Consider the following 26,926-nt stretch of genomic DNA (forward strand, 5'->3'; position numbering starts at 1 on the left):
GAGACATTAATTGCAAACAGTCAACGTTACACCGTGCGGGAGATAGCCGGCATACTCAAAATATCCAAATCAAGCATTGAAAATCATTTGTACCAGCTTGGTTATGTTAATCACTTTGATGTTTGGGTTCCACATAAGCCAAGCAAAAAAAACCTTCCACATGCAGTTCTCTATTTAAACAGTAAAAGCGTTCCAGTTTTTAAAACAAATTGTGACGGGCAATGAAAAGTGGATACTGTACGATAATGTGGAACAGAAGAGATCGTGGGGCAACCACCACCAACACCACCAAAAGCTGATCTTCATCCAAAGAAGGTGACGTGTGTATGGTGGGATTGAAAGGGAGTCCTCTATTATGAGCTCCTTCCTGAAAACCAAATGATTAATTCAAACAAGTACTACTCCAGTTAGACCAACTGAAAGCAGCATCGACAAAAAGCGTCCGGAATTAGTCAACAGAAAACGCATAATCTTCCATCAGGATAATGCAAGACCACATGTTTGATGACCAGGCAAAAAATGTTACAGCTTGGCTGGGAAGTTCTCATTCATCCACTGTACTCACCAGACATTGCACCTTCGGATTTCCATTGATTTAGGTCTTTATAAAATTCTCTTAATGGAAAAAATTTCAATTTCCTGGAAGACTGTAAAAGGTACCTGGAACAATTCTTTGCTCAAAAAGGTAAAAAGTTTTGGAAAGATGGAATTATGAAGTTGCCTGAAAAATGGCAGAAGGTAGTGGAACGAAAGGCTGAATATATTGTTCAAGGAAGTTCTTGGTGAAAACGAAAAATGCGTCTTTTATTTTTTTCTTAAAAACTGAAGGAACTTCTAGGCCAACCCAGTATTTTGTTGAGGATTTTTGCATCTTCATCAGTGATACTGGCCTGTGGTTTTTTTTGTTTGCTTTTTGTTTTTTTTTTTGTTTGTTTTTTTTTGCGGTATGTGGGCCTCTCACTGCTGTAGTGTCTCCCGCTACAGAGCACAGGCTCCGGACGCGCGGGCTCAGCGGCCATGGCCCACGGGCCCAGCCGCTCCGCGGCACGTGGGATCCTCCCGGACCGGGGCACGAACCCGTGTCCCCTGCATCGGCAGGCGGACCCTCAACCACTGCGCCACCAGGGAAGCCCTGCTTTTTGTTTTGTTTTGTGGTATCTTTGGTTTTGGTATCAGGGTGATGGTGACCTCAGAATGAGTTTGGGAGTGTTCCTTCCTCTGCAATGTTTTGGAATAGTTTCAGAAGGATAGGTGTTAACTCGCCTCTAAATGTTTGATAGAATTTGCCTGTGAAGCCATTTGGTCCTGGACTTTTGTTTGTTGGGAGTTTTTAAATCATAGTTTCAATGTCAGTATTTGTGAGTGGTCTGTTCATATTTTCTATTTCTTCCTGGTTCAGTCTTGGGAGATTGTACCTTTCTAAGTATTTGTCCATTTCTTCTAAGCTATCCATTTTATTGGCATATAATTGCTTGTAGTAGTCTCTTATGATCCTTTGTGTTTCTCTGGTGTGAGTTGTAACTTCTCCTTTTTCATTTCTAATTTTATTGTCTGGAGCCCTCTCCCTTTTTTTCTTGATGCATCTGGCTAAAGGTTTATCAGTTTTGTTTACCTTCTCAAAGAACAAGCTTTTAGTTTCATTGTTCTTTTCTGTTGTTTTCTTTGTCTCTATTTCATTCATTTCTGCTCTAATCTTTATGATTTCCTTCCTTCTACTAACTTTGGGTTTTGATTATTATTCTTTGTGTAGTTGCTTTAGGTATGTAAGGTTAGCTTGTTTATTTGAGATTTTTCTTGTTTCCTGAGGTAAGATTGTATTGCTATAAACTTCCCTCATAGAACTGTTTTTTCTGCGTCCCATAGGTTTTGGATCATCGTGTGTTCATTTGCGTTTGTTTCTAGGTATTTTTTGATTTCCTCTTTGATTACTTCAGTGATCCATTGGTTTAGTAGCATATTGTTTAGCCTCATATGTTTGTGTTTTTTTAGTTTTTTTTCTTGCGATTGATTTCTAATATCATAGCATTGTGGTTGGAAAAGATGCTTGATATGATTTCAGTTTTCTTAAATCTACTGAGGCTTGCTTTGTCACCCAACATGTGATGAATCCTGGAGAATGTTCCATGTGTACTTGAAAAGAATGTGTATTTTGTTACTTTTGGATGGAATGCTCTCTGAATATCAATTAAGTCCATCTGGTCTAATGTGTCATTTAAGGCCTGTATTTCCTTATTGATTTTCCATCTGGATGATCTGTCCATTGATGTAAGTGGGGAGTTAAAGTCCCCACTATTAAATTGTGTTACATCAATTTCTCCTTTTACGGCTGTTAGCATTCGCCTTATATATTGAGGTGCTTCTGTGTTGGGTGCATATATATTTACAATTCTTATATCTTCTTTTTGGATTGATCACTCGATCATCTTTGTCTCTTGTAATAGTCTTTATTTTAAAGTCTATTTTGTCTGATATGAGTATTGGTGCTCCAGCTTTCTTTTGATTTCCATTTGCATTGAATACCTTTTTCCATCCCCTCACTTTCAGTCTGTTATGTGTCCCTAGAACTGAAGTGTGTCTATTGTAGACAGCATATATATGGGTCTTGTTTTTGTATCCATTCAGCCAGTCTGTGTCTTTTGGTTGGAACATTTAATCCATTTACTTTTAAGGTAATTGTCAATATCTGTGTTCTTATTGCCATGTTGTTAATTGTCTTGGATTTGTTTTTGTAGGTCTTTTTTCTTCCCTTCCTCTTTTGTTCTCTTCTTGTGATTTGATGACTAACTTTAGTGTTGTGTTTGGATTCCTTTTTCTTTTTTGTGTGTGTATCTGCTGTATACTTTTGTTTTGCTGTTACCATGTGGTTTTGATATAGCAGTCTGTATATAAACAAGATTGTTTTAACTTCCTGGTCTTTTAATTTCAAGTGCATTTCCAATATCCTGCATTTGTACACTCCTCATGATTGCTGGTTTTGATATCATATTTGTGTGTGGATTATTTCCCACCCTTACTGTATGTTTACCCTTACCAGTGAGCTTTCCCATTTGTAATTTTCTTGTTTCTAGTTGTGGTCTTTTCTTTTCCACCTAGAGAAGGTACTTTAACATTTGTTGCAAAGCTGGTCTGTTAGTGCTGAATTTTCTTAGCTTTTGCTTGTCTGTAAAGCTTTTGATTTCTCCGTCAAATCTGAACGAGAGCCTTGCTGGGTAGAGTATTCTTGGTTGTAGTTTCTTCCCTTCCATCGCTTTAAATATATCGTGCCATTCCCTCATGGCCTGCAGAGTTTCTGCTGAAAAATCAGGTAATAATCTTACGAAAATTCCCTTGTATTTTATTTGTTGCTTTAAATATTTTCTCTTTGCCTTTAATTTTTGTCAGTTTGGTTACTATGTGTCTCGGCATGTTCCTCCTTGGGTTTATCCTATATGGACTCTCCGCTTCCTGGACTTGGGTGACTGTTTCCTTTCTCATGTTAGGGAAGTTTTCAGCTATATCTCTTCAGATATTTTCTCAGGTTCTCTCTCTCTCTCTTCTCCTTCTGGGACCACTATAATGCAAATGTTGGTGCATTTAATGTTGTCCCAGAGGTTTCTTAGACTGTCCTCATTTCTTTTTATTCTTTATTCTGTTCCGCAGCAGTGATTTCCACCATTCTGTCTTCCAGCTCACTTATCCATTCTTCTGCCTCGCTTATTCTCTTATAGATTCCTTCTAGTGTATTTTTTATTTCAATTATCATATTGTTCATCTCTGTTTGTTTGTTCTTTAGTTCTTCTAGGTCTTTGTTAAACATTTCTTTTATCTTCACCTGTGCCTCCATTCTTTTTCCGAGATCTTGGATCATTACTCTGAATTCTTTTTTGGGTAGATTTCCTATCTCCACTTCACTTAGTTGTTCTGGGGTTATATCTTGTTCCTTCTTCTGGGACATATTCCTCTGCTGTCTCGTTTTTGTCTAACTTTCTGTGAGTGTGGTTTCCATTCCACAGGCTGCAGGGTTGTAGTTCTTCTTGCTTTTGCTGTTGCCTCCTGGTGGATGAGGCCAGTTTGCAAGGCTTGTGCAGGCTTCCTGGTGGGAGGGACTGGTCCCTGCACATTGGTTGGTCTGGCTGGGTCTTGTCCCTCTGGTGGGCAGGGCTGTGTCAAGGGGTGTGTTTAGCAGGCAGCTGTGTGCTCAGGAAGATTTTAGGCAGTCAGTCTGCCGATGGGCGGGGCTGTGTTCCTGATCTGTTGGTGGTTTTTCCTGAGGCATCCCGGCACTGGATCCTGCAGGTTGTTGGGTGGGGCCGGGTTTTGGTGAGAAAATGGCAGCCTCCAGGAGGGTTCATGCCAATTAGTACTCCCCAGAATTACTGCCACCAGTGTCTGTCCCCGCAGTGAGCCACAGCCGACCTTGCCTCCACAGGAGACCCTCTAATACCAGCAGGTGGGTCTGGCTCAGGGTCTTAGGAGGTCACCGCTTTTTCTCCTGGGTCCTGGTGCGCACAAGACCTTGTGTGCACCCTCTGAGATTAGAGTTTGTTTCCCTCTGTCCTGTTGAATTCCTGCAGTCAGTCCCCTCTGGCCTTCAAAGCCAGATGCTCTGGGAGCTCGTCCTCTCATTCCCAGACCCCCAGGCTGGGGAGCCTAACGTGAGGTTCAGAACTTTCACTCCTGTGGGAGAACCTCTACGATATAATTATTTTCCAATTTGTGGGTCGCCCATTTGGCAGGTGTGGGATTTGATTTTATTGTGATTGCTCCCCTCCTACCATCTTGTTGTGGGTTCTACACTTTCTTTGGTTGTAGGATAGCTTTTTTGGGTAGGTTCCAGTGGATTTTTTTGTTGATGGTTGTTCCAGCAGTTAGTTGTGATTTTGGTATTTTCGTAAGAAGAGATGAGCTCATGTCCTTGTCTTCTGCCATCTTCTAGGCAAGGTTTCTGAGCAGCTCCTGCATGCTGAAAAGGCTGCTCTGTGCTCTGGGTACAGTGGGATCCAATTAAACAGTTTCCTTCACAGCTGCTTGTAGGTTACCAACTGGCAGGTGACCTCTAGTTTTGTAGTTTATGAATGTACCACAGTTTATTTTTTAATGTTCCCCCATCGGTGGGCATTTCGTTAGTCTCCTGTTTTTTGCAGCTGTGGATGTTGTTAACAGTAAATGTCTCTGTTGCCATTTTTTAACCTGCAGGTCTCTTTAATGTGGGAAACAAGCTGCTCGTGAGCCTGGACTTGCTTTTTGCAATCCGAAACCAGATCAAGCTGGGAGAGGACCCCAGAGTATCCATCAGCACTCTTCTGAAGTCAGTGCAGGATCAGACAGGTAAAGGTTGGCTTCCTCCGTTTCCCCAAGGTTAGTTCTAAGCTCCCTGGGAATTTTCAGTGATGGGCTTTCGTTAACATAATTACCTTGGAGGAGAGTCTGATGTTTTGAAAAGAAGACATTCTTGACTTCCTAACACACTCCTCCTCTTGAATTTTACGAATGCCAAACTTTGGAAAGCATGAGTCTTTCCACGTATCCAGAGACCTTCAGCACAAGGTTAAACAGACTTCGTAGAAGCTCATCCTTTGGTCATAGGTAGACTTGGCGTTACTACAATGGTAAGCAGACTCATTCTGAATACACAGCTTCTGGAGGTCTGCTCCCATTTCCAAGGCTCGTGCTGAGACATGAAGGTGGGCACCACCCTCCTTATTATTAGAAATTGTTTTTCCCTTTGCTTTCCTCATTTCTTTCTGTTTATGCTTTTCCCATCCCTTCCTACAGAATCCAGGCCCCCTGCCCCTTCCCTGCTATGAGGTCGGATGGAGTAGAGGAAAGGTTCTAGGGTCAGACAGGTTTGTGTTTGAGTCTGCACTATACCACTTAGTGGCAGTGTGGTTTTGAGTAAGTTACTCTCTGTGCCTCAGTTTTTCCAGTTATTTAGTGAGGATAATAATACTCTTGGCTCATAAAGATGTGAGAGTTAAATGAGAGAATGTATTCAAAGCTCTCAGCATAGCATCTAGGTCCTAGTGGGTGCTGAGTACAGGGCAGCTATAACTCTCATTGGAATTGCCCTTTGAGTTGCTACCTGAACACCTAATGGCTAGGGTGCTTGACCCTTTGGTGGTTAGTACTCTTGGGCGTTCTTAGGAGAGAAGCAGCCTTGCAGAATTGCTATTCTTGCTGGCCATTGCTCATCCCCTGTGGCCTCCAGGTCTTCTTCTGTGAACTTCTCAGAGCTCTTGCTCTCCTTCTAGAGAAGACCCTTACCTCAGAGGAGCTGAGCCAGCTGCAGGAGCTGCTGTGCAATGGCTATTGGGCTTTTGAGTGCCTCACTGTCCGAGACTACAATGACATGATCTGTGGCATCTGTGGTGTGGCCCCCAAAGTGGAAGTTGCCCAGAGGAGTGAAGAAAATGTGCTGGCACTAAAGAGTGTGGAGGTAAGTGCCTCTTGGTCACCACAGGTGACCTTTAGAAATGTCTGCACACTTTGGCAGCCACCTTCCTACATGGTGTTTCCAGGAGCAGATGGCTCTAGTTCTTTCCTGGATGAGGTGAGTAGCTTTTTCTTGCCAGTTCCCAGGTTTTCATCTAAGGCAGGCCAGATGGAAATGGAGGCACTTGTTACTTATTCAACAACAAATTTATTAAACATGAACTATAGGTGCACTTTTTAGGCATTTGGGAAATGACAGTTAAACCCACGGAGTTTTTGAGCTTATGGAGCTCACTTTCTGATTTGGGGAGACAGGAGACAAACATTAATAATTGTGTATATTGTATTAAAATACCATTAATATATATTATATGTAATACATTAAAGTAACAATAACAGTAAGGCAGGGTGAGGAAGAGAGCAGTATTGTGGGAAGAAGGGGCTCCTGCTTTATAGAGGGTGGTCGGGGAAGTCCTGTCTGACACAAGGGCATTTGAGTAGAGCCGTCTGAAACCCATGTAGTTTTCAGTGGGAGGAACATTCCAGGCAGAGGGAGCAGCAAGAATGGGATCTGAAGAGGGTTTGCTGGGCATGGTTGAGGAACAGAAAGGTGGCCGATGTGGCTGGCTCTGTGAGCAGGGTGTAGAGTGGTTGGATATGTGAGGTTCAAGAGGCTGTGGGTGGCCCGGGCCATTGTAAGGACTTCCACTGAGTGAGATGGAGAGCCCGTGAAGGGTTTTGAGGAAGAGTGGACTGATCTGACTTAGGTTCTTAACTAAAAAGTGTTCACACAAGGATAACACCAAACTCAGATGGCTTTATACATTAATTCTAACAACTATCCAAGAAATAAGATTCCAGTCGTAGAAGAATAGCAAAAGTGGATATCAGTCATTGTGTAAGACCATATACCTGAAAACAAAACCATACATTTAATATAAGCTGAAAATTTGGGCCGATCGTACTCATGAATATAGATGTCAGAGTTCTGAATAAGATAATTGCAGAACAGATCTAACAGTGAGTAAAAGAAAATCATGACTGAGCTTATCCCAGGAAGGCAAGATTGTTTCAACATGAGAAAATATTCTAATGTAATTCAGTACTTAGCAGTTTAGAGGAGAAAACCCATATGATTATTTCACTGGACGTCTAAAAAAGGCTTTCTTTTTTATTCAGCGCCCATTATGATAAAACTCTTCACAAACTAAAACTAATAGGGAAAATTATTTAACCTGGTACAGGGAATTTTTCAAAAATTCCATAGGTGGACTCCTTCCCATCATGCTGAGAGGTCTGGTCTGCCTGCATAGGTGTGGAGTGCCCCGTGAGCATGCTAGTAGTAGCTTTCCATGTCTGAACTCTACCACAGTGACTCTTTAAGCACTGGACCTGCAGCTCACTTGCTTGCCACCGGGAGTGGTACAGGACCTCTGGAGAAAAGCTCTGGTGTATTTTGACACGGCCAGCTGAGCATATTAGGGATTTAATGCATATTCCTCTTTCTCTTCCCAATTAAAAAAATAAGTACGTACGCTGATCAAATAGTTCTGTTTTGAGGGTGGTGGTGTATAATGAGATATATGAAAACAAGCATAATGCTACTGGAGCCTTCTCAGTGTTCCCTGTAGGTAAAATGAACTGTAAAAAAAATTTCCTTTTGTATGTTATCTCACAAAGAGGCTGTTTCTAGACTCATTCAAATCTGCTTGTCTAATGGAAATATTAATCGTGCAGCTATGATTTATTGAGCATTTTATTACATATACCAAGTTCTTACTCTGTACTCAGTGCATTACTTTCTGGCTGACTTCTCAACCCTGTGATATTTTTGTAGATGAAGGGTGCTTGCCCAAGCTCATCCAGTCAGGAAGGGGGGTGGAGCTGGGATTTGACCTTGGTCTGGCTCCCTCACTCCAGAATCTGAGCTCATAAGCACCACCATGCTCAGCAGTACCTCCTGGGACCCTGAGCTCTGGTTTTTTTTTTTTTTTTTTTTTTTTTTGCGGTACGCTGGCCTCTCACTGTTGTGGCCTCTTCCGTTTCGGAGCACAGGCTCCGGACGTGCAGGCTCAGCGGCCATGGCTCACAGGCCCAGCCGCTCCGCAGCATGTGGGATCTTCCCGGACTGGGGCACGAACCCGTGTCCCCTGCATCGGCAGGTGGACTCTCAACCACTGTGCCCCCAGGGAAGCCCCTGAGCTCTGTTTTTTTTAAACACATCCGGTCACAGGTTTTTGGCTCTTTGCTCTCTAGAATAGACAGAAGCCCGCCTCCCTGCAAAAACTCACATATCCTAGTCCTGCCTGGTACCCGCCTTGTTCCGATCAAGGCTCACTCCTCACAGAATGGAGTAGCATTCCCTTCACTTTCCGTATGCGTGTCTCTTCTCTTCTTTGTTTCTGGGTGTTTCTTTCTAGAGACCAGGACTTTTTCTCCCTTTTGTGTGTGGAGTGCAGAGTTGGGTAGTGCGTACGAGGAGAGCAGGCTGGGGGTGTTCTAAAGTCAATGAAATAAAACAGAAAGGTATTGAACAAAACAAACGTCCACGAGGAGATTGTAGGGTTGGGCACGCCTCTTGGGGACTGGTAGAGGAGGACCCTCTGGACTGATAAGAGACGTCTCTATGTGGAGCAATGGTTCTCAGACTTTGTGGCGTAAGAATTACATTGGGCAATGATTTGCAAACTTTAGTGTGAGAGGCTTGCTGGGGCCCAGCCCCAGGGTTTCTGATTCAGTGGGTCTGGAGTGGGCTGAGCATCTGCGTGTCTGACAAGTTCCCAGGTGCTGCTCATGCCACTGGTCCACGCTTTGAGAACCGCTCACCTAGGGAATCTTTTAAAAATGCAGCCTTAGGGATTTAGTTCATACAGATGGAGGTGCAGCCTGGATATCAGCATTGCTGAGTATCGCAAATGATTCTGATGAGGCAATAGGATCAGGGTCTCACTCTGAGGGCTGCATAAGAGTGCTTACAAGAAGAAAAATTGAGTAGCGCAGTGCTGAATGTCTACAGTACGTAAGTACAGGCTGCACGTAGAGGAGATAGCCATGTGCTGGCATGGTCTGGGAGGACCTTCGGGAGGAGGTGAGGGATCAACAGGGCCTTGCAAGTGGGTGGAGTGCCACTAAGTTTTATTCTGATGATTTCTGCCAGCCAGGCATAAGGATTAAGGGCTTGGGCTTTGGAACTAGATCTTTGTTCACGTTCTCGTTCAGACTGCCCCTCGCTCCAGTGCTCTCACCTCAGGCACCCTCAGGCTTGTTATAGTAGTAGTTAATTAGTCAGTGTCTGGCACATGACAGGCAGTGGTAGCTGCCCTCTCCTGGCAAGGCAGGGAAGAGGACATGAATAAAGGCATAGACGCAGAAGGGACTTAGGTCTTGGGGAGTGCTGTGGTGTGGGAGAAAGGAATGAGGCCAAGGAGCAGTTTGGCACTAAGATGTTAGATTCGGGGGTGTCCCGGCAGTGTGTGGCTGTCTGACTCCTTCCCCCTGCTCAGCCTGTATGGAGAAGTTAGGCTGTTGTGTTGCTGACGTTCTGTGGCTCCTACAGTTTGACCTTTTTGTCCTGACCTTTTAGTTCACCTGGCCTGACTTCTTGGCCTCTAGTGAGGTAAATGTGGAGGACTTTTGGGCCACGATGGAGACAGAAGTGATTGAGCAGGTGGCCTTCCCCGCCAGCATCCCTATCACCAAGTTTGATGCCTCTGTTATTGCCCCCTTCTTCCCACCACTCATGAGAGGAGCTGTGGTCGTCAACACTGAGAAAGACAAAAACCTGGATGTGCAGCCAGTACCTGGTAAGGCCACCTGGTAGCTGGGGTCAGGGAAGGGTCCCATCGCGTCTGGAACATTGTCCATGGCAAGACAGCATGTATGGTTGAGAGGGGGCCAGGCCCACCTGGAGGGCTCTTTCTGGAAAGATAATGACGACCTGTGACAGAATCCCCTGGAGATGAAAGTCACGTGCAGAGTGTTGAAGAGCTGCCAGCCACATTGTATAGGACTGACCCACATAGCCCACTGTCAGCCTTCTGGGATGCCCTACACCGAACAGTGGGAACCCTCTGAAAAATGCTGATGATAGGGCTCCGGCCCCAAAGAGTCTCACTGAGAGATGTAGGGGGAGGCAGGGAGTCTGCCTTCTAAACAGGTCTTTCACATGGTTTTTTAGATGCTCTGTGCTTATACGTTGAGAAGCCCTGGGCTAGCTCTTTTGAGGGCGTCGGTTTCTGACAACTTGGGTTTGATTCCCAGCTATGCTCCTCAGTGACCATGTGACCTCCACCCAAATCCCTTCATTGCCCCGAGCCTCTGTTGCTTCATTTACAAAGAGGGCGTGACATTGCTACCCACCGCCTAGGTTGTTGTGAAGATTAAGTGAGCTAATACAGTTAGAGTGATGGCCTACTTTTTTTTTTAACTGCAACTCAGAGTAAGCAATAGGTTCTACATCATGACCCAGCGTGATGGTCATATAAGTAACACGTCTGTGTATATCTGTAACTAAAACAACTTTCATAAAACAGTACTTTCCCTTACCAAATGCAACATACTTGATTTTCTATTCTATTTCATTTTTAAAATCCTGGATATGACCTGCTAAACTGATTTTATAAGTAAGGCCCCTGCGTAGTTCTGTTGAGCAGGTTCAGGAACACAGTGTATAAAGAGCATTTTTAAAATGAGAGCTATTACTGTTCCTCACGTTGCTACAGTTGTGTTAAGAATCTGAGATCATGGTTCTGGAAAAACTTAAAAGGTTAAAAGCTGAACCATTTCAGGGTTCTTTGCATGGGTGCTGTGCAGGGTATCTCCCCTAGATGTTCAAAGGCAGAAAGCTGGCTCTCAGAGACTTCGGATATCTGTAGAAGCTTAAGACCTGCCTTGAGTCCACCTCTCCCAGCCCCCAGGGCAGTGCTCAGGGCAAAGCCTGCTCGACTGTGGACCAGGCCCCCTTGTTCCCATCCTCGTGCATGAGGGACTCCGCAGGACCTCAGGTGGCTGGCAGTAGCGCCCTCCCATTAGCACGACGTCTCTTGCAGGCAATGGTGCTGCCTTGGTACGGCTGCTCCAGGAGGGCACCTGCAAGCTTGAGGAGATCGGCTCCTACAGCGAGGAGGAGCTGCACTGCCTGCTGAGGCAGTGTGGCATCCCCTTCGGGGCAGAAGACTCCAGGGTGAGTCTCGGGGCAGCGCTGGGGGTAGGGACTTTGGGAGCAGACTGGTGGGCCATCTTTCTGGGCAGGGATATGAATACCCGTGACTGGGCACTTGTGTTGGACACAGAGTGCTGGTGGGCAGGGAGGCCTGGGAGATAGCCAGCAGCCAGATTGTGACACGCACGCAAGGCCTTCCCATCCAGGCAGTTTCTCTGTTGAGGTAGTGGATCCAGACTCAGGTTCAGGAATCCAGGCTCTCCTGCTAACTGTGTGTGGCCTTGGGTAAGCTGCCTTACACATCTGAGCCTCATTTTCCTTATTTGCAAAGTGGAAAATACCAACCTCATGAAGTTTGCAGTGTCTAGTTATCACCTATCTAGGCTCTTAGAAAACAAGCGCCATGGCATCCATAGAGCAGGATGTGGAGGGGTGTGTGTATTTTATCCATACATTATGTACTTCCCTTCATACTGATGTGCTCTTGAAAATCTTACGCTTCAAGTTCAGACTCAAATGTTGGCTCCTCCGTGACACTTTCCCTGCCCTGTAAAAAAATAGAACCCAGGCCTCAGAGTCTGGCAGCTTTATCAGTCTGGCTGGCTCTGTCTGTGACCTGGCCCTTACAGGGCCTCAGCGTCCCCATATGTACCTAAAGGACATTGGGCTGGTGAGGCTCCAAGGCCCAGTCTGGCCTTAACAGTTTATTCATTTGCTTTGAGTGAGCATTTGGTGCTGTGTACCAAGCCTGGTCGCTTAGCATTCACTGCTGTGTTTAATCTTGTCCTTGTGCTCTAGGAGCAGCTCTGCTTCTCCTTGTTGGCCCTCTACGAATCTGTTCAGAATGGAGCCAGAGCTCGACAGCCCCCACCTCATCTCACAGGGGGTAAAATCTACAAGATGTGCCCCCATCAGGTAGGAGGATAACGAGGAAGAACTCAGGGTGAAATTGTTCGTGTCAGTTGCCCACACAGAGGATCTGGTTGATCCAGCTCGTCCTGGAGCTGGCACGTAGGTCACTGGGCAGCTGTGGAATCGCTCCTCTGGGTCATCACCAGTGAGTATTAGGCACCCTACTGTGCGCTGGCCCCTGCATCAGCTGTTGAGGGTACAGAGGTGAGCAGCGAAGATGTCATTCTATTGAGAGAGAAAGTCACCGTGGCTTGTGGCACCAGCTCTGCAGGAACTAGACAAGGACCAGAGATAGAAAGTAGCGGAGAGGGACCTGCTGTCTGTGGGGCAGCCAGAGGAGGCTGAGAGCCCCATGTAAGCTTGGGAAGGGATGTGACCTCTATGTCCTGAGCGGGGAGGGGTCCCCGGAGGCCAGTTCATGTAGAGCTTTGGAGGCAAGAGTAACAGTTTGGGTTTTCTTCTGAGAGTGATGAGAGGGGCCCATTGGATGGTTTGAATGGGAAATGGTCTGATTTGGGTTCTAAGAAGATCACTCCTTAGGCCCGTAGAGAGCATGCACAGGGTAGGCGCCAGGATAGCACTGGGAAGGCTGTGCCCTGTGGGACCCAGTTGTCCCAATCCAAGAAGATGCCAGGGTAGAAAACCCCCTGAACAGGGCTAAATGGGGAAGACGGCTTCGCAGAGCCTCCACTTCACTGAGTGGGGCAGGGCGACTAGCTGTCGAAAGAGAGTCAGGTCGTCAACTCCTTTAACAACCCCTGGCAGGCCAGAGCCTGCTCAGAGCCTTGTGTTCATGTGACTGGGGTTCATCTCAGGAGAAGCACTGGACAACACAGGGATGTGAGAGCTATAGGTCTCGGGGCTGTGGTGGGCCGGTGGTATTACTTGGAGGCGATAGCCAGGACTGGTAGGTGTGAAGGTAGGGAGGTAGAGGCAGAATTCTCCAGTGGACACACAGCTGCCCAGCAGTGGAGTGGTATTTGGGGGATTTGAGGAAGGCTGTGCCTTCATCAGGGGTTCTCGTCTGGACAGCACCATCAGGGTCTGCTCAAAGTACAGCTGCTCAGACTCCCCCTTCAGTGGCTAATCCTGTAGATTTGAGTGGGACCCAGGAACTTCCTCCTCGCTGCTGGTGCCATGCAGCTTGGGAACCACTGGACTAGACGGGGTTTGGTGGGGTGATGTGGAGGGTGGGGATCGGGGGGATCTCTCAGCCTCATTTGAGGCTCGGATGCTCCCAGCTCTTCTCCCAGGCTGCAGTGAGCTGGCGACTTCGTTTAGGGCCAGAAGTAGGAGGGAAGCAGAATGTCATGGGCTCTGGCAGGAGGGCGTGACCTCAGTCATAAAACCTGATTGTCCATCTTCCTGGGAGGAAGCGAGTGGACCTGACTCGGTCTGTCAGCAGATTGGCTTCTTCACCCTGTGCTGTACTCCATCTCCCCACCAGGTGGTGTGTGGCTCTAAGTATCTTGTGCGGGGCGAGAGTGCCCTCGACCATGTGGATCTGCTCGTCTCCTCCCGCCATTGGCCTCCTGTGTATGTGGTTGACATGGCCACACCAGTGGCCCTGTGTGCTGACCTCTGCTACCCAGAGCTGACCAACCAGATGTGGGGGAGGAATCAGGGCTGTTTCTCTAGCCCCACGGAGCCGCCTGTGGTGAGTTCCCTTCTGAGGAACTGGGACGCATGCCCCTGGTTCGTTGGGAAGACCTTCTGCGAACCATCCACCACCTTTTTTCTCCACCAGTGTTTTGTCTCAGTGCTCTGGAACCAGCATTTACTCCACAAATTTTTACTGACCCACCCCATGCGTGTGTGTGAGGCCACAGCATGTCATTTAGGGTGCCCAGGGTGACCCCAGGTATCTTGGGGTCAAGGGGGTCACCTTGCAGTTAAGCCTAGAAAATTGCCACCTTTGAGGACACTGTGCACGCTGACATACTAAAGGCCCAGACCAGCCCTATTTTGGCTTTGACCGAATATGCTGCGTGGCACTCCTTGTGTTGTGATCTAGAGGCACAGTGGCTTAGAAAACGCTGACCGTATCAACCCCTTTCCTCTAATTAAAAGGGGAAAGTAAGGGCCCGAGGTGAAAATGGACCTGTCGAGTGTCACACAGCAGATGAATGGCAGAGCCCTGGTCTCCTTGTCTTGGTGTGCTGTATCAGGCTGTGGTTCTCAGCACGGGCACAGGCCCTTGGCTAGAAGAGACGTTAGGACTGGTAATAGGAAGGGGCCCTCACTGTCCTCACTTGCCTTAGTCCATGGGGCTCACTGGGTTTGTAAGGTTGGTGTGAGGCATCTGAGCCTCCGTGGGAACCACTTCCTTCCTGTTCCCCTGCAGCCCCAGTCTGATTGTTTAGGCAGATATAAATATTAGCTCAGGTAATCCAGCATCTGCTCTGGGAGGTGGCCACTGTTACTGTCCCCATTCTCACACGAGGAAACGGAGGCACAGGGGAGGAGGAAAGGGGGACTTGGACTTGCCCCGGGAATCGTGTTCTGTGGTGACGGTAGGATTTAAGCAGAGCTGGCTCACCCACAGCTTTCGCTCTCACCCGTCACACAGCTTGGACCTTAATCTTCCCTCACTTCACAGTGGCTTATCATCTCCCTTGTAGAGCGTGTCCTGCCCGGAACTCTTGGACCAGCATTATACGGTGGATATGTCGGAGGCTGAGCACTCTGTCCAGCACCCGGTCACCAAGACTGCCACACGGCGCATCGTCCATGCAGGCACACAGCCCAGTCCTGGCGACCCCAGTGCTGGGCATCACTCCTTGGCCCTGTGTCCTGAGTTGGCGCCCTACGCAGCCATCCTGTCCTCCTTTGCAGACAGCAAACCAAACAGCGTCCGCCAGCGGCCCATTGCCTTTGACAATGCCACCCACTATTACCTCTACAACCGCCTCGTGGACTTCCTTACCAGTCGCGAGATTGTCAACCGGCAGATCCACGACGTTGTGCAGAGCTGCCAGCCTGGCGAGGTGGTCATCCGAGACACCCTGTACCGCCTCGGGGTTGCTCAGATCAAGACGGAGACGGAGGAGGACGCTGAGGAAGAGGAGGTGGCCACAGCTGCAGAGTAAGCCGGGCTCTGGTGCAGGGACCGCACCATCTCTCTCAAGCCATAGTAAGGCCCTTGCCCGAGGCAGATCCATCCAGGGGACCAGCCTCTGATGCTGGGACTGACCAAAGAGCTTCCATTTCCTGAGCACGGTGGAGCCCAGGGTCCTTGGTTCTCAGCCTTCTGGGGGTCGGGACAGGCACCAGGACACTCTTTGGGTGGCACCATATGTTCAGTAAAGGGGCAGGGAGGCTGAGAGAAGGCAGGTAGCTGCTGGCTTCCCAGGGGCGCCTGTGGGTCGGGGTGGAGGTCCTGGGTGGGCTAAGGCTGCTGAGGAGGTTTCCCTTCCCACCCAGGGACACCGTTTCCAGCCCCTGCGGCCTGTTGCCTTTGACTCGGGGCCTTGGGGGCTTCATTAGCTCCAGGGGTCCTTCTCCCAGAGGAGGAATGCATTCCCTCTGCACCCACATCTGGGGGCAGCTGAGAAAGGGTGAGCCACAGCTCTCTTCCAGGCCTAGCCTCCCTGCCCCAAGCTTTGAGGAAGAGGATCCCCTTCCTCCTTTCCTGGTCACTGCTGCTGCAGCCTGCATCCTCTCTGGACCCTCATCACAGAGGGGATGTGGCCCGTGAGCATGATGTAACCTGGGGGCAGTAGGAAAAACTCCCTTCTGTGAAGGGTAAGCAGACTGGGCCGTAAGGAAACAGCAGGACTGGCTCAAGTGCCCAAAGTTTGCTTAGGGCACGGGAATTGGCCGTGTTATTTAATTTATTGAGAGGAGTGGAATAGGTGGCTTTTTTTCCCTCCCTCTTCCCCGACCAGAATAAAGTTTATTAAATTATATGGTTTGGGTGCAACAAGAGTCCATTCCAGCCTCGTTGTATGCAGCTCAGTGGGGTTGGGCACTCACCGCGGAAGGATGGACGGAGGTCCCCGGGAATCCGCATGGCACCAAGACCAGAGGCCAGCTGTGTTAATGCTGTTAGTTTAATGCTGACAGAGACATCCCACAGCGTGACTGTTAGTTATGATGAGTCAACCTGGAGTGTGTGCTGCTTGCTTGGTGTGGCCAGCCACACGGGGCCCCTGCCTTCCAGCTCAGGAGGGCGGGGCCGGACAGCACCCCAACCTTTAGCTGCCACCTGGCTCATTGCAGCAATACCAGACCTAGGGTGGGTGGGGCCGTGGAGAGAAGGCTTAGAGGGCAGAGAGGGACAATTAGATTCTTACAGAGGAGTCACCCTGCTCCAAGGGCCTGAACCAAGTGCAGCCCTGAGCACCGGCCTGCTCTCCTTGATCCACTCGGCAGGTGTTCTAAGGGCCAGGGAGCCTTGTTTTTTCCCCAAGGTTTGGGCAGCTCCTGGGGACTTCAGTCACAAAACCAGTCCCTTTCCCTTGAAACAGGAGGGAAGGAGGGGAGGAAGCGGGAACAGGCTAAGAGTGAGCTGGGTATTCTCCCAGTTGGCATAGCACACATGAGGCCACAGCATTGAGAACTGGCGGGGGTGGGGCAGGGCTGAGCCCCAGCCCCTGACTGGCAGTGATGGCTCCGGCCCTGGGAGTGGGGTTCTCTCCAACCTCCTGTAGCTCCCACATTCCCGAGTTTCAGAGCAGGGCTGTTGAGGGAAATGACCGAGGGCACAGTCTGTGTTCTCCCCGTGGTGCCCCGTCCACGGAGGAGGGGAGAGAGTGCATCCCTGGGGTCACCCTGGGGTCACCTCCTCAGCAGAACTCGTAGTTGTTGGGTTGCAGCAGGGGCTGGGCAATGCCCCCCTGCTCACAGCAGCCCAGGTGCTCGCTGGAGCTCTCCTCCTCCGGCTCACTGCTGCTGCTTGGCAGGTTGCTGTAGTCCTGGGTGGGGGGATGTCAGGGGATCGTCAGAACTGATCAGTCAGGCCCAGCTTTAACCAGCCACCCACCCTGAGCCAGCCACCACTCACCTGCTCTCTTCTATCCACTAGCACCTGCTCCTGAAGGAGGGAGCAGATTTGCTGGAAGGTGGGTCTGCGGGTCGGCTCCAGGGCCCAGCAGGCCTGCATGATGCTGTATCTGAGGCAGGACAGAAGCTACTTGTGGGCCTGGAACTCATCATGTCTGTGCACGCACGCACACACACTCCAGGGTCCTGCCCCGCAGAGGTCCCAAAACCAAGTCAGAAGTGAGCTTTGCACAAGGCCAGTGCGAAGTCCTTGGTGTGCATTATCTAATCTTTCCAGTAACCCTGGGAAAAGGGGCTTTTTGTCAAAATGGGCGTGGTAACTGAGGAGGAAAAAAGCTCAGAGATGCTCTTTTGCCCAAGCTCTGATGAAGAAGGGGCACTCCTGCTGCCTGCAGGTAGGTTTAAGAGGCCAGTTGATGGTAGGACTAAAGTGGCTGAGGAGCTAGCTGGCTGAGTGCACCCACCTTGGCAGTAAGCGCCTGGGTGGCATCTAGGGAGCAGCCGTGGAGAGACAGTGGCTGGAGAAAGATGCAGTGGGTGAGATGGGCCAGCGAGTGCGGGGGAAGGCTGTGGTGAGGGCAGGGAGCCAGTGAGGAGCCTGGGGTGGGCTGGCTGGTGTGAGGCAGTTAAGAGGCTGCAGCGGCTGGCTGGCTGGCTATGCTGAGTGAGAGGCTGGCCGCCACCACAGAGCTCCAGGACAGGGAAGGAAAGAGAGAGCCCTCTTGAGGTCATAGCAACAGAGTCTGAGTTAAACATCCATCATCCGTCTTAGGGCCGGCCCCAGCTGAGAGCCGTCTTTGAGAATGTCCCCGCCCCATGCTACCTGGGAAACCAGTGGAAACCCTGAAGTTGATAAAAAGAGGTCTTAGTCCACTGTGAGCAAGTGGAAGCCTGACCCTGGAACGTTGTGGACAGGAAAGACAGGCCACACACCTTCCCATCCACTTCCAACAAATCCTGGGGTATTCTTCCTCCCTGGGGTCCTTCACTTACATGTTCTTTGGGGCAAACGCGGGCTGGGCCATTTGGTATCCGTCCTTCACCAGTTTATAGAACTTGCTGTTCACCAGGATGCCAGGGTAGGGGTTCAGGCCTGCAAAGGACAGGATCATGGAAAAGACCATATCCAGTGCTCACCGTCACCTTCCCCCACACATCTTGGCAGGGCTGGGTGTGCGGGGTCCCAGCTGGACTGCGATAATAGAACAGCAGCTCCGCTTAACAGGTGTTTACTATATGCCGGGCACTGCAAACGGCTTAGGCTTCTAGGACGTTGAAAGTCTTCAGCCAGGCCTCATCACACCCACAAAATTCCAGCACAGGCTTTGGAATAAGAGCTTGGTAGAGGAGTACATTGAAGGGCTTAGCCCAACTTCCTGTGCCTAGTGCTCCAGAAATGGGAGCTGTATCTTCAAAGACACGCATGTTTCAGAGAGTGAGGGCAAACAGCGTTCTAGGAAACTGGCAACTGCACAAGCAGACAGGTGAGGAAACCTCCTGGAGGGAGTGCCTGTCGAGGTAGGGGGTGTGCCCCGCCCACTCTGGACCTGCAACGCTTGGTTTTAAGATACTTCGCCCATCCCTGCACTCTTAGCAGCCCTTGCTCTGCCCTGACCACCAAGTGTCCTGGACTAGCATCCTCCACGAGGTGTAGGACACCGTGGGTAACCAAGCACCAGTCAGCCCCACGCTGAGCCTGCACTGCGCCAGCGGCTTACCGAGTGAGAAGATCTCCCAGAGGAGGATACCGTAGGACCAGACGTCGCTCTGAACTGTGTAGACGCAGTCGAAGATGCTCTCTGGGGCCATCCACTTCACGGGCAGGCGGGCCTGGCACAGCAGACCCCAGTCACCTTGCACCCTGGGTCACCACCCCTCTCCAGCCTGGCCCAGCCCTCCCAGCACTCACGTTGCCCTTGACGATGTAGTTGGAGTCATTCATGATGTCCCTAGCCAGACCAAAGTCCCCAATCTTGGCCACATGGCCACTGGTCAGCAGCACGTTTCTGGCTGCCACGTCCCGGTGGATGCACTGAGGGAAAGCACTGTAGGGTTAGTCTTGACCCCCCAGCTACCTGAGCCCGAGGTGCAGGAGGAACAGCCAGGACCCCACCCAGAAGGCTTGGGGTCCTCCTCGAGGAAGTGGGCATCAGTTTTGGTCCTGTACCCTGGATCCTGTCCCTACCTTCTACCAAGACCCAGGTCTAGGAAAACTTAATGTGGGCATACAGTCAGTGTTGAGAAACCACCATGACTCTGGCCCTCTGGCCCTGCGTGGCAGGAGCTGCCTCAGAGCTAGGTGGTCTGCACAGGCCCAGGAGCAGTGAGCCCTGGGGCTCCTAACGGGAGCAGGAGCTGCCACCCTCAGGGCCCTGCCGTTCCAGGCCCTTCCCTAAGCATCTGCACACGTTGTAACCCAGTTCCACCTTCATGCCATTCTACGATTGTGCCCGTTTCTATAGGTGTAGAAACCTAGGCTCAGAGAGGTTCAGCAGTTGCTCAAAGCCGCACAGCAAGCGGCAGAGCCAGCATTCAGGCTCTAGACTCCCAGGCCTGTGTTGAAAGGAGGACGGCCCCCTTCACACACTCCCTTTTCTCCCCCTTGTCCTCACCCATCCAGCCTCACGGGGTGTTGGCTGCCCCTGCCCCCCCCGCCCCCCACACCCTGGGTGACCACACATCATAGGGACCTGTTTTCTGACTCACGTTCTTGGAAGCGAGGAATGCCATGCCCTGGGCCACCTGGCTGGAAAAGTGGAGCAGGTCACGCAGCTCCAGCAGCCGCCCGTTCTCCTTGTCCAGGTCTGGTGTGGGGAGAGGTGTCAGGGCGGCCTCCCCACCTCAACCCAAGTAGCCCCTCTCGTCTCCCTCAGCCCTGATACCTCCTCCGCACCTTGCTCAGAGAATGAATCATTTGATGAAGAAGTGGAGACGGGCCTCATCTCCACATAGGTGTCCACACCCTGGCTGGAGAAGCCGCTGTCCCTGCATAGGAGAGGGGACCGCGGGCTGGTCAGTGCCTGTCACTGCACTGCCCAGCTCAGGCCTCTCCCACCCACTCAGCAGAGAAAGGAAGGGACCTCAGGGTCAACTTGAACTTCCCTTTCTGACACCTCCTTTGATCAGTGACCTCTGCTTGGCCATCCAGTGAGGGAGCTTACCACCTGTTCTCTCTTTGGGCAGCTCTACCTGTTAGAAAGTTCTCCACTGTTCCTAATGCTGATCTGCCCCCGGGCTATTCCTCCTCCTGGTCCTCACTCTGCCCTCCAGAAGCATCTCCCTCTTCTCTGGAACAGCCCAGCAGGGCTTCGAGCATATTCCAGGGCCCCTTCTTTGAGCCCTCTTGTCTACATCACGGCTCTCCCTTCTGGCTGCACATTAAGATCACCCAGGGAGTTCCAGATACTCAGACCATCAAACCAAAGACTTCAGAAACTCTAGGGGTAAGACCCAGTCATTCCCACTTACACGTTAATCCAGGCAACTCCCGTGTGTAGCCAGAGTTGAGGACTGGTCTAGAGCAGTGCTGCTTAAACGTATCCATGTGCGTACGAATCACCTGGGGAATCTTATTTAAATGCAGATTCTGACTCCGCAGGTTTGGGTAGGCCTGAGATTGTACATTCCTAACAGCTCTCAGAAGCCTGTGAGCCTGTGCTTCGGGTGGCTGTTCAGGTTGAGAAGCACTGCTCCGCATTGAATAGCCACCACTGCTTCTAATATTCCAACCAGATAGGAGTCTGGACCTCTCACCTCCTGCTCCCTCTGTGATACAGCTGTGCACCTTGACGATGTCCTTACTCTCGTGTTCCCAGAAAAACAAGCTAGTGCTTTATTTATGGTTTGACCATTAAACTATCCACTCCCTTGGTCTAGAAAGTGTACTTCTATTAATGTAGCCTGGGATCTCATTAAGGACTGGTTCACAGGCCGTTTGCCCTTGCAATCACCCGACTCGGAATCCTTTCCCCATCTGTAGATTTGAAGATGGAAGCTAATACTTGACTTCAGTTCTCATTTTGAGTTGCTCTGGCCTGAGTTTCCAGCCTGCTGAGGCCCGGCGTGAGCCACCCACTCAAAAGGGTGTCAGAAAATCAGAGAAAATCCCGCCAGCCCCCATACTCGAGGTCACTGGGTGGAGTGAAATGGCCTCCTTCCCCTTTTGCCTCCCCTGGTTTGGTAGCTGACATTGGTAGGATAGGAGCCCAGTGTATATATACCCTTGTTCTGACCCAGCAGCCTGGCCCTGAAGCCTCACAAGCCCCGAGTCCAAGACTCCCAGGAGATCAGTGTAGCTCAGGTGAGCACTGGACAAGGAGTCAACAGAGCAGAATCCAGCCAGGCTCCACCTCTGCCCTTGACTCATGTGTGACACAAAGGCCACTTCCTTTCTCTGGTTCCCCAATGTGGCTCTGTCCATCTGCCTCTGGGTGGCTTCCAGGAATCACAGCATTACAGAACGAGAGAGCAGAGAGACCCTGAGGGGTTCAACCCCTGGTGGCTTGCTGGGGAAGCTGAGGCCCAAGTGGACCAGGGACCTGGCCACAGCTATGCTGTTTTGCCCCTGCTCTTTCAACGCCCGAAAGACTCTATCCCACTTCTGCATGGCTACTCAAAAGTGGAATGGGTGCCCTCCAGCCCCCATCCCACTTCTGCATGGCTACTCAAAAGTGGAATGGGTGCCCTCCAGCCCCCGACAGCACATGCTATGGGAGAAACAGGGCCATTATCCCCAAGATTTGCCCATCGCTAGCGAGGGCCCCGGATGGATCTTGGTTGATCTTTTACGTATGATAAGATAATGATTTCTTTAATGCCCATCTCCACCAGACTATGAGCGGCCCATCTTTGCCCTCAATACTCCCAGAACATAGCAGGGGCTCAAATATTTGTTGGATGATGGGAATAAATAGGAGGAGAACTGAGTTGCCCACATAATATGGGTGGGTACTCCACACAGCACAAACGGGAAGGTGAGGGCCACGCAAGCCACGCAGCCCTGAGCTGACTTCGGGGACAGACATGGGGGCCCCACCTCCCAGTCCTGGCCTCCTTCCTGTCTTTCACCAACCTGCGGATGTATTTCTTTTCCAAGTGGATGTTCTTGTAGCCGGTGCCTGCCTTGGGGTCCTGGCCTGGATTCAGGCTGGGTCCCAGCATGGCCTCCGCCTTCCTTCGCAGAAAGTTGAGTAGGTCGCCATAACAGCAGTACTCAGTGATGACCAGGACAGGGCCTAGAGCAGCCAAGAGTGGGGTCAGTGCACCCCTAACACACCACCCCATGTGGACAGGAACATGGGGCGGGGGCAATAAGAACCTGGACTGGAACTCAGGAGCCCTGGGTTCTAATCCTGCCTGCCTATAAGCAGCCCTCTCTGCTTTCTGGGTGACCTCAGTGACCCAACTGTCTAAAGCAGAGGAACCTCCAAAAAACTGTAGCTGAATAATTCTTTCTTCGAAGGAAATCTATGACAGTTCCACACCCGTCAAAGCTGCTACAGGAGAAGAGATGGGAGCGGACTGAGAGTCCCAGCAGGCCCTGGGGCACTTCTTGGGCCCTGTGGTGAGTGTCCAAGCCTCTTTGAGTGGGGGCTTCCTAAAAGGTAGATTTGAAGGGCTTCACTCCAGACCCATAGCGTCAGACTCCCTGGAGCAGGGCCCAGGCATCTGCGCTCTTTTCTCCTTTTCCAGGTGACTCTGATGCCCACCCATCTCTGAGAGCCACTGAGCAGATCTCACAGAACCACCTGTCATCCATAAGCAGCTTCTGACCAGTCCAGGCATCTGGCCTAGGAATTCAAGGGTTGCTGTGACAGGGATCCCACCTTCACTTTGTGGAGACGGGAAGGGGAAGATGGAGTGAGGTAGCCCTGGGACCCTCAGACACCCAAGAGGCCCCACCACGACGGGCCCCCATGCCTGCCAGGGCCCCTTACCTCCGTGGGTACAGGCTCCCAGGAGGTTGACTATGTTCTCGTGCTGGCCCAGGTGGCTCATGATCTTCAGTTCCGACATGAGGGCCTCCTTCTCGTCAGCGTGAGCCGTGGCTGGGAGATGGGGCCACAGATCCCACAGACAGAGAAAGGGCAGGACATGGAGAGCCGCGCACACAGACGCCCAGGGGAGCGAAGCAGAGGGGACCCAGAGCCCCAAAGCAATCAGAAGCCGAAAGAGGCAGGAGAAATGAGGACACACGATGGGAGTTACGGGGAGAGAGAGAGAGAGGAGAGATGGCCTGTTACTGAGCTGATTTTGGGTGGCAGGATACCAACCTGTGGCCAGGCCATAGGCCAGGATGGCCTCTGTGCCCCTGAGCCCCTTCGAGGCTCAGGCAGAAGCCCTTCCACACCCAGGAGTTAGAGGGAGCCGGGAGCTCACAAAGGAAGCCGAGAGTCCTCACCCCCGATCCCAGGCTCTGTTCCGCAGGCCCTGACAGGCCAAAAATGTGGGTGATGCCCTTGTGACAACAGAACAGACCCTCCCTTGGCATATACCACCTCCTACCCGCTACCCCAAACCTGCTTCCTGCACTCACACTTCAGCATCTTCACAGCCACCTTCAGAACAGCATCTTCCTCGCCCAGACCGAAGGCCGTGGCCTCTACCACCTTCCCAAAGGCGCCTGCTCCAAGGGTTTTACCTGCCACACACAAAGCCTGCTTAGGCCCCAGGGCACCTAAGGGCCCACAGGCTCCCTGCCACCCACGCTGGCCCTGTGACAGGAGGGAGTGTTGGGTGCTGAGACCCTGGCTCACCAAACTGCAGGTTGTTCCGGGGGAACTCCCACTTCTCGTTGTAGGGCAGCTGGGTTGGGTCGATGAAGGTGTAGCTGTTGCCCCCGTAGCTCTCAATGATCTTCCAGCGCACCTGGTACTTGGGCTTCTGCAGAGGGAGAGGGAGGAGGCATGGGTCAGCTGGGCCTGGCAGGTGGATCTTGGACATCATCCCGACCCGGGAGGACAGGGGCTGGGCAGTCCCACCGCACAGCGGGAGGAGATCGGTGTGGCCTGCGACGTGGTGAGAGGGGCTGTGTCATCTCATGCCCACGGCACCGAGAGCCCCGTCCCTGCCTGGCTTGGCCTTACCATGGGACCGTCCATTCTCCAAGCCTCAGTTTCCCTACCTGTGTATTGAAAGATTTGGACAGGACCACCTCTGAGGGTTTTGACAGCTCTGATAATGTGGTAATTCCCGAGCCAGGAGGGAGGGTGGAACTGTAGATCCATCCATCCATCCATCCATCCTCCCATCCAATTATTACTTGTCTGTTTTATTTTCACTTGTGGTAAGAACAAAATTTACCATCCCAACCAGTTTTGAGCATACCGTTCAGTAGTGTTATATACAGTCCCACTGTTGTGCAACCAACCTCCAGAACTCTCTTCATCTTGAAAAGCTGCAAGTCTGTGCTCACTAAACAACAACTCCCTGTTCCCCCCTCCCCCGAGCCCCCAGCCACTTATCTCATGCATCTGACTGTTCCGGGTACCTTATTGAACTGGAATCATGCAGGTTCTGTCCCTTTGTAACCGGCTTATCTCACTTAGCATGATGTCTTCAAGGTTCGTCCACGTTGTTGCCTATGTCAGCATTTCCTTCCTTTTTAAGGCTGAATATTATTCCCATCCAAATATTTCACCGAGTACCTATTTGTTTCAGGCATCGTTGATTCAGAGTTTGACAAGAGTCCCTGTCCCCTGGAGTTTGCATTCTAGTTGCTAAGACGGACAATCGACTCAGATACATAAGTAGGAAATTTTCGAATAGTGCTATGGAGATAAGAAAGCAAAGTAATAGGACAGAGAGCGCCGGGGACAACTGCACACAAGTCAGGGAGGGCCCCTGAGGAGGCGAGAGGGAGCTGGCCACGTGAGCAGCAGGGGAAGCACTTCGCGGGTGCAGGGAGTGGAGGCCTGGGGGTGGGAAAGGTCTTGGCGAGTCTAAGGGACTGGAAGGTGCCGTGTGGCTGGAGGGGAGCGGGGGGGGGGCGGTTCTGGAGGCGGGAAAGTCTTGAGGGCTGCAATGAGTTCTCGAAGCGCAAGGTGAACCCTTTGAGGCTCGATGCAGGCGAGTGATGCATCCGACTCTACATTGCTCAAGGACCAACAGAGAGAGACCTCACGTACAAGAAAGCGGGCGTCTGGAGGACCCGCATTCCCCTCAGGCTCTCCGTGCTGTTCCAACGAGCCAGCTGGTGGCAGAGCCTAAGCTGAGGAGGAGTGGCTGCCTCTCTCTTTCCTGCCCCTGGTGGCAGCTGCATGGGGGCATCATGCCAGGGGTACCCATGAGAAGTGCTGATGGCAGACAGAGTTTAGGTGGAAAGTGGAAGCTGGGCTGGGGCGGTGGAGGACACTGAGGCCTCGGGTCAGCAGTCCAGCTCTCTTTCCGGTCAGTTGCGGGGGACAGGGACCAGCTGGGCTGTGATTAGCAGCTGGGCTCCTACATGGGGCACCCAACTCGGGCAGGGGGAGCTAAAGTGGGTGCTGGGGAGGAGGGTGACAAGTCTCACCAGGTTAAGGGAAAAGACTCCAGATAGCCATAGGGAAGGACTTCCAGATGGTAGTTCGGAGGGAAAGACTGCAGTTAGACATGAGGAAGAATTTCCAGGTCCTGATTCAGGACGAGAGACTAGCGGTGAACCTAAGGACATCCATGTTACAGTTTCAGCAGATAGTCTGAAATGGGACAGGAAGAGGACTTCCTGAGTGTCTGAGGATTCAAACCCTGTGTGTGGGTGCCTTCCCAACGCAAAGGATGGACACAGAACCGGGAGGGATTCCTTGACCTCGCCTGGCCACTTCCATCTCCAGGAGCCACTGTGGTGACGGCTGTTTTCTCCCCCCCTGCCACTTCTCCTTCCTCTGGCCCCTCGCCAGCCCACCGCGAGCTGGCTATCTGGCTGGAACTTCAGCTCTCTCTCTGAATCCCAGACCTGATACCTGGAGGACGACGCAGCTCTCCCACGCCTGCCTCAGGCATCCCCACCCCTCTTCCTGGAAAGCAGACACTAGCTCTGCTCAGCCTCTGCTATCCCTAGACAGGGCTCCTGTGTAACTCCCGGGGGCTTCTACCCAGAGGGGCCTCTCCTCTGAAGGAGAACCCTAATGGGGAGGCCAGGATGGGCAGCCTCGGAATATAATGCTATCAGTGAGCGTCTCCCGAGCACTTCCTGTGAGTGGGTGCTGGGCTCCACACTCAACGTTCGTCATCTCACTTAATCCTCACAGCAGGCCAGGCCACTTCCCCTTGGTGACCGAGGTAGGCATGGAATCATCAAAGTCCCCACAACTCCCCATCCAGGCCTGCTGTTTTGGGTGGGCAGATGTTTCCTGTCTCAGGAAGGGGGAGATCTGAACAGTTTCCACTGGAAATCTTGGGGACCCTCCTGTGCTTCCCCCATATACCTCCCAATCCCCAGAGCTCAGTTCCAACGCCCAG

The 26,926-nt window shown here is 51.1% G+C and overlaps 2 protein-coding genes across 4 annotated transcripts in view; one reads left to right on the forward strand and one right to left on the reverse strand.

Annotated features, from left to right (window-relative positions):
- The window catches only part of HMGXB3 (HMG-box containing 3), a 58,534-nt gene extending 42,961 nt beyond the window's left edge, over window positions 1–15,573 (forward strand). For all 3 annotated transcript variants that reach the window (XM_065873620.1, XM_065873619.1, XM_065873621.1), the window contains 7 exons: window positions 5,176–5,307; window positions 6,231–6,415; window positions 9,995–10,214; window positions 11,460–11,593; window positions 12,371–12,487; window positions 13,932–14,141; window positions 15,106–15,573. In XM_065873620.1, the coding sequence (XP_065729692.1) occupies window positions 5,176–5,307; window positions 6,231–6,415; window positions 9,995–10,214; window positions 11,460–11,593; window positions 12,371–12,487; window positions 13,932–14,141; window positions 15,106–15,573 (1,466 nt within the window). The remainder of the gene's footprint in view (window positions 1–5,175; window positions 5,308–6,230; window positions 6,416–9,994; window positions 10,215–11,459; window positions 11,594–12,370; window positions 12,488–13,931; window positions 14,142–15,105) is intronic.
- A 947-nt stretch (window positions 15,574–16,520) lies between these two features.
- The window catches only part of CSF1R (colony stimulating factor 1 receptor), a 30,151-nt gene continuing 19,745 nt past the window's right edge, over window positions 16,521–26,926 (reverse strand). Inside the window, exons 11-21 of the mRNA XM_065875600.1 lie at window positions 24,244–24,370; window positions 24,024–24,128; window positions 23,425–23,535; window positions 22,560–22,722; window positions 20,382–20,473; window positions 20,195–20,292; window positions 19,398–19,520; window positions 19,207–19,318; window positions 18,482–18,581; window positions 17,490–17,598; window positions 16,521–17,400 (exon numbers count right to left, since the gene is read on the reverse strand). Coding sequence (XP_065731672.1) covers window positions 17,272–17,400; window positions 17,490–17,598; window positions 18,482–18,581; window positions 19,207–19,318; window positions 19,398–19,520; window positions 20,195–20,292; window positions 20,382–20,473; window positions 22,560–22,722; window positions 23,425–23,535; window positions 24,024–24,128; window positions 24,244–24,370 — 1,269 coding nt within the window. The 3' untranslated portion in view covers window positions 16,521–17,271. The remainder of the gene's footprint in view (window positions 17,401–17,489; window positions 17,599–18,481; window positions 18,582–19,206; window positions 19,319–19,397; window positions 19,521–20,194; window positions 20,293–20,381; window positions 20,474–22,559; window positions 22,723–23,424; window positions 23,536–24,023; window positions 24,129–24,243; window positions 24,371–26,926) is intronic.

Source organism: Phocoena phocoena, chromosome 3 (genome assembly GCF_963924675.1).
Source record: "Phocoena phocoena chromosome 3, mPhoPho1.1, whole genome shotgun sequence".
NCBI classification, from domain to species: Eukaryota; Metazoa; Chordata; class Mammalia; order Artiodactyla; family Phocoenidae; genus Phocoena; species Phocoena phocoena.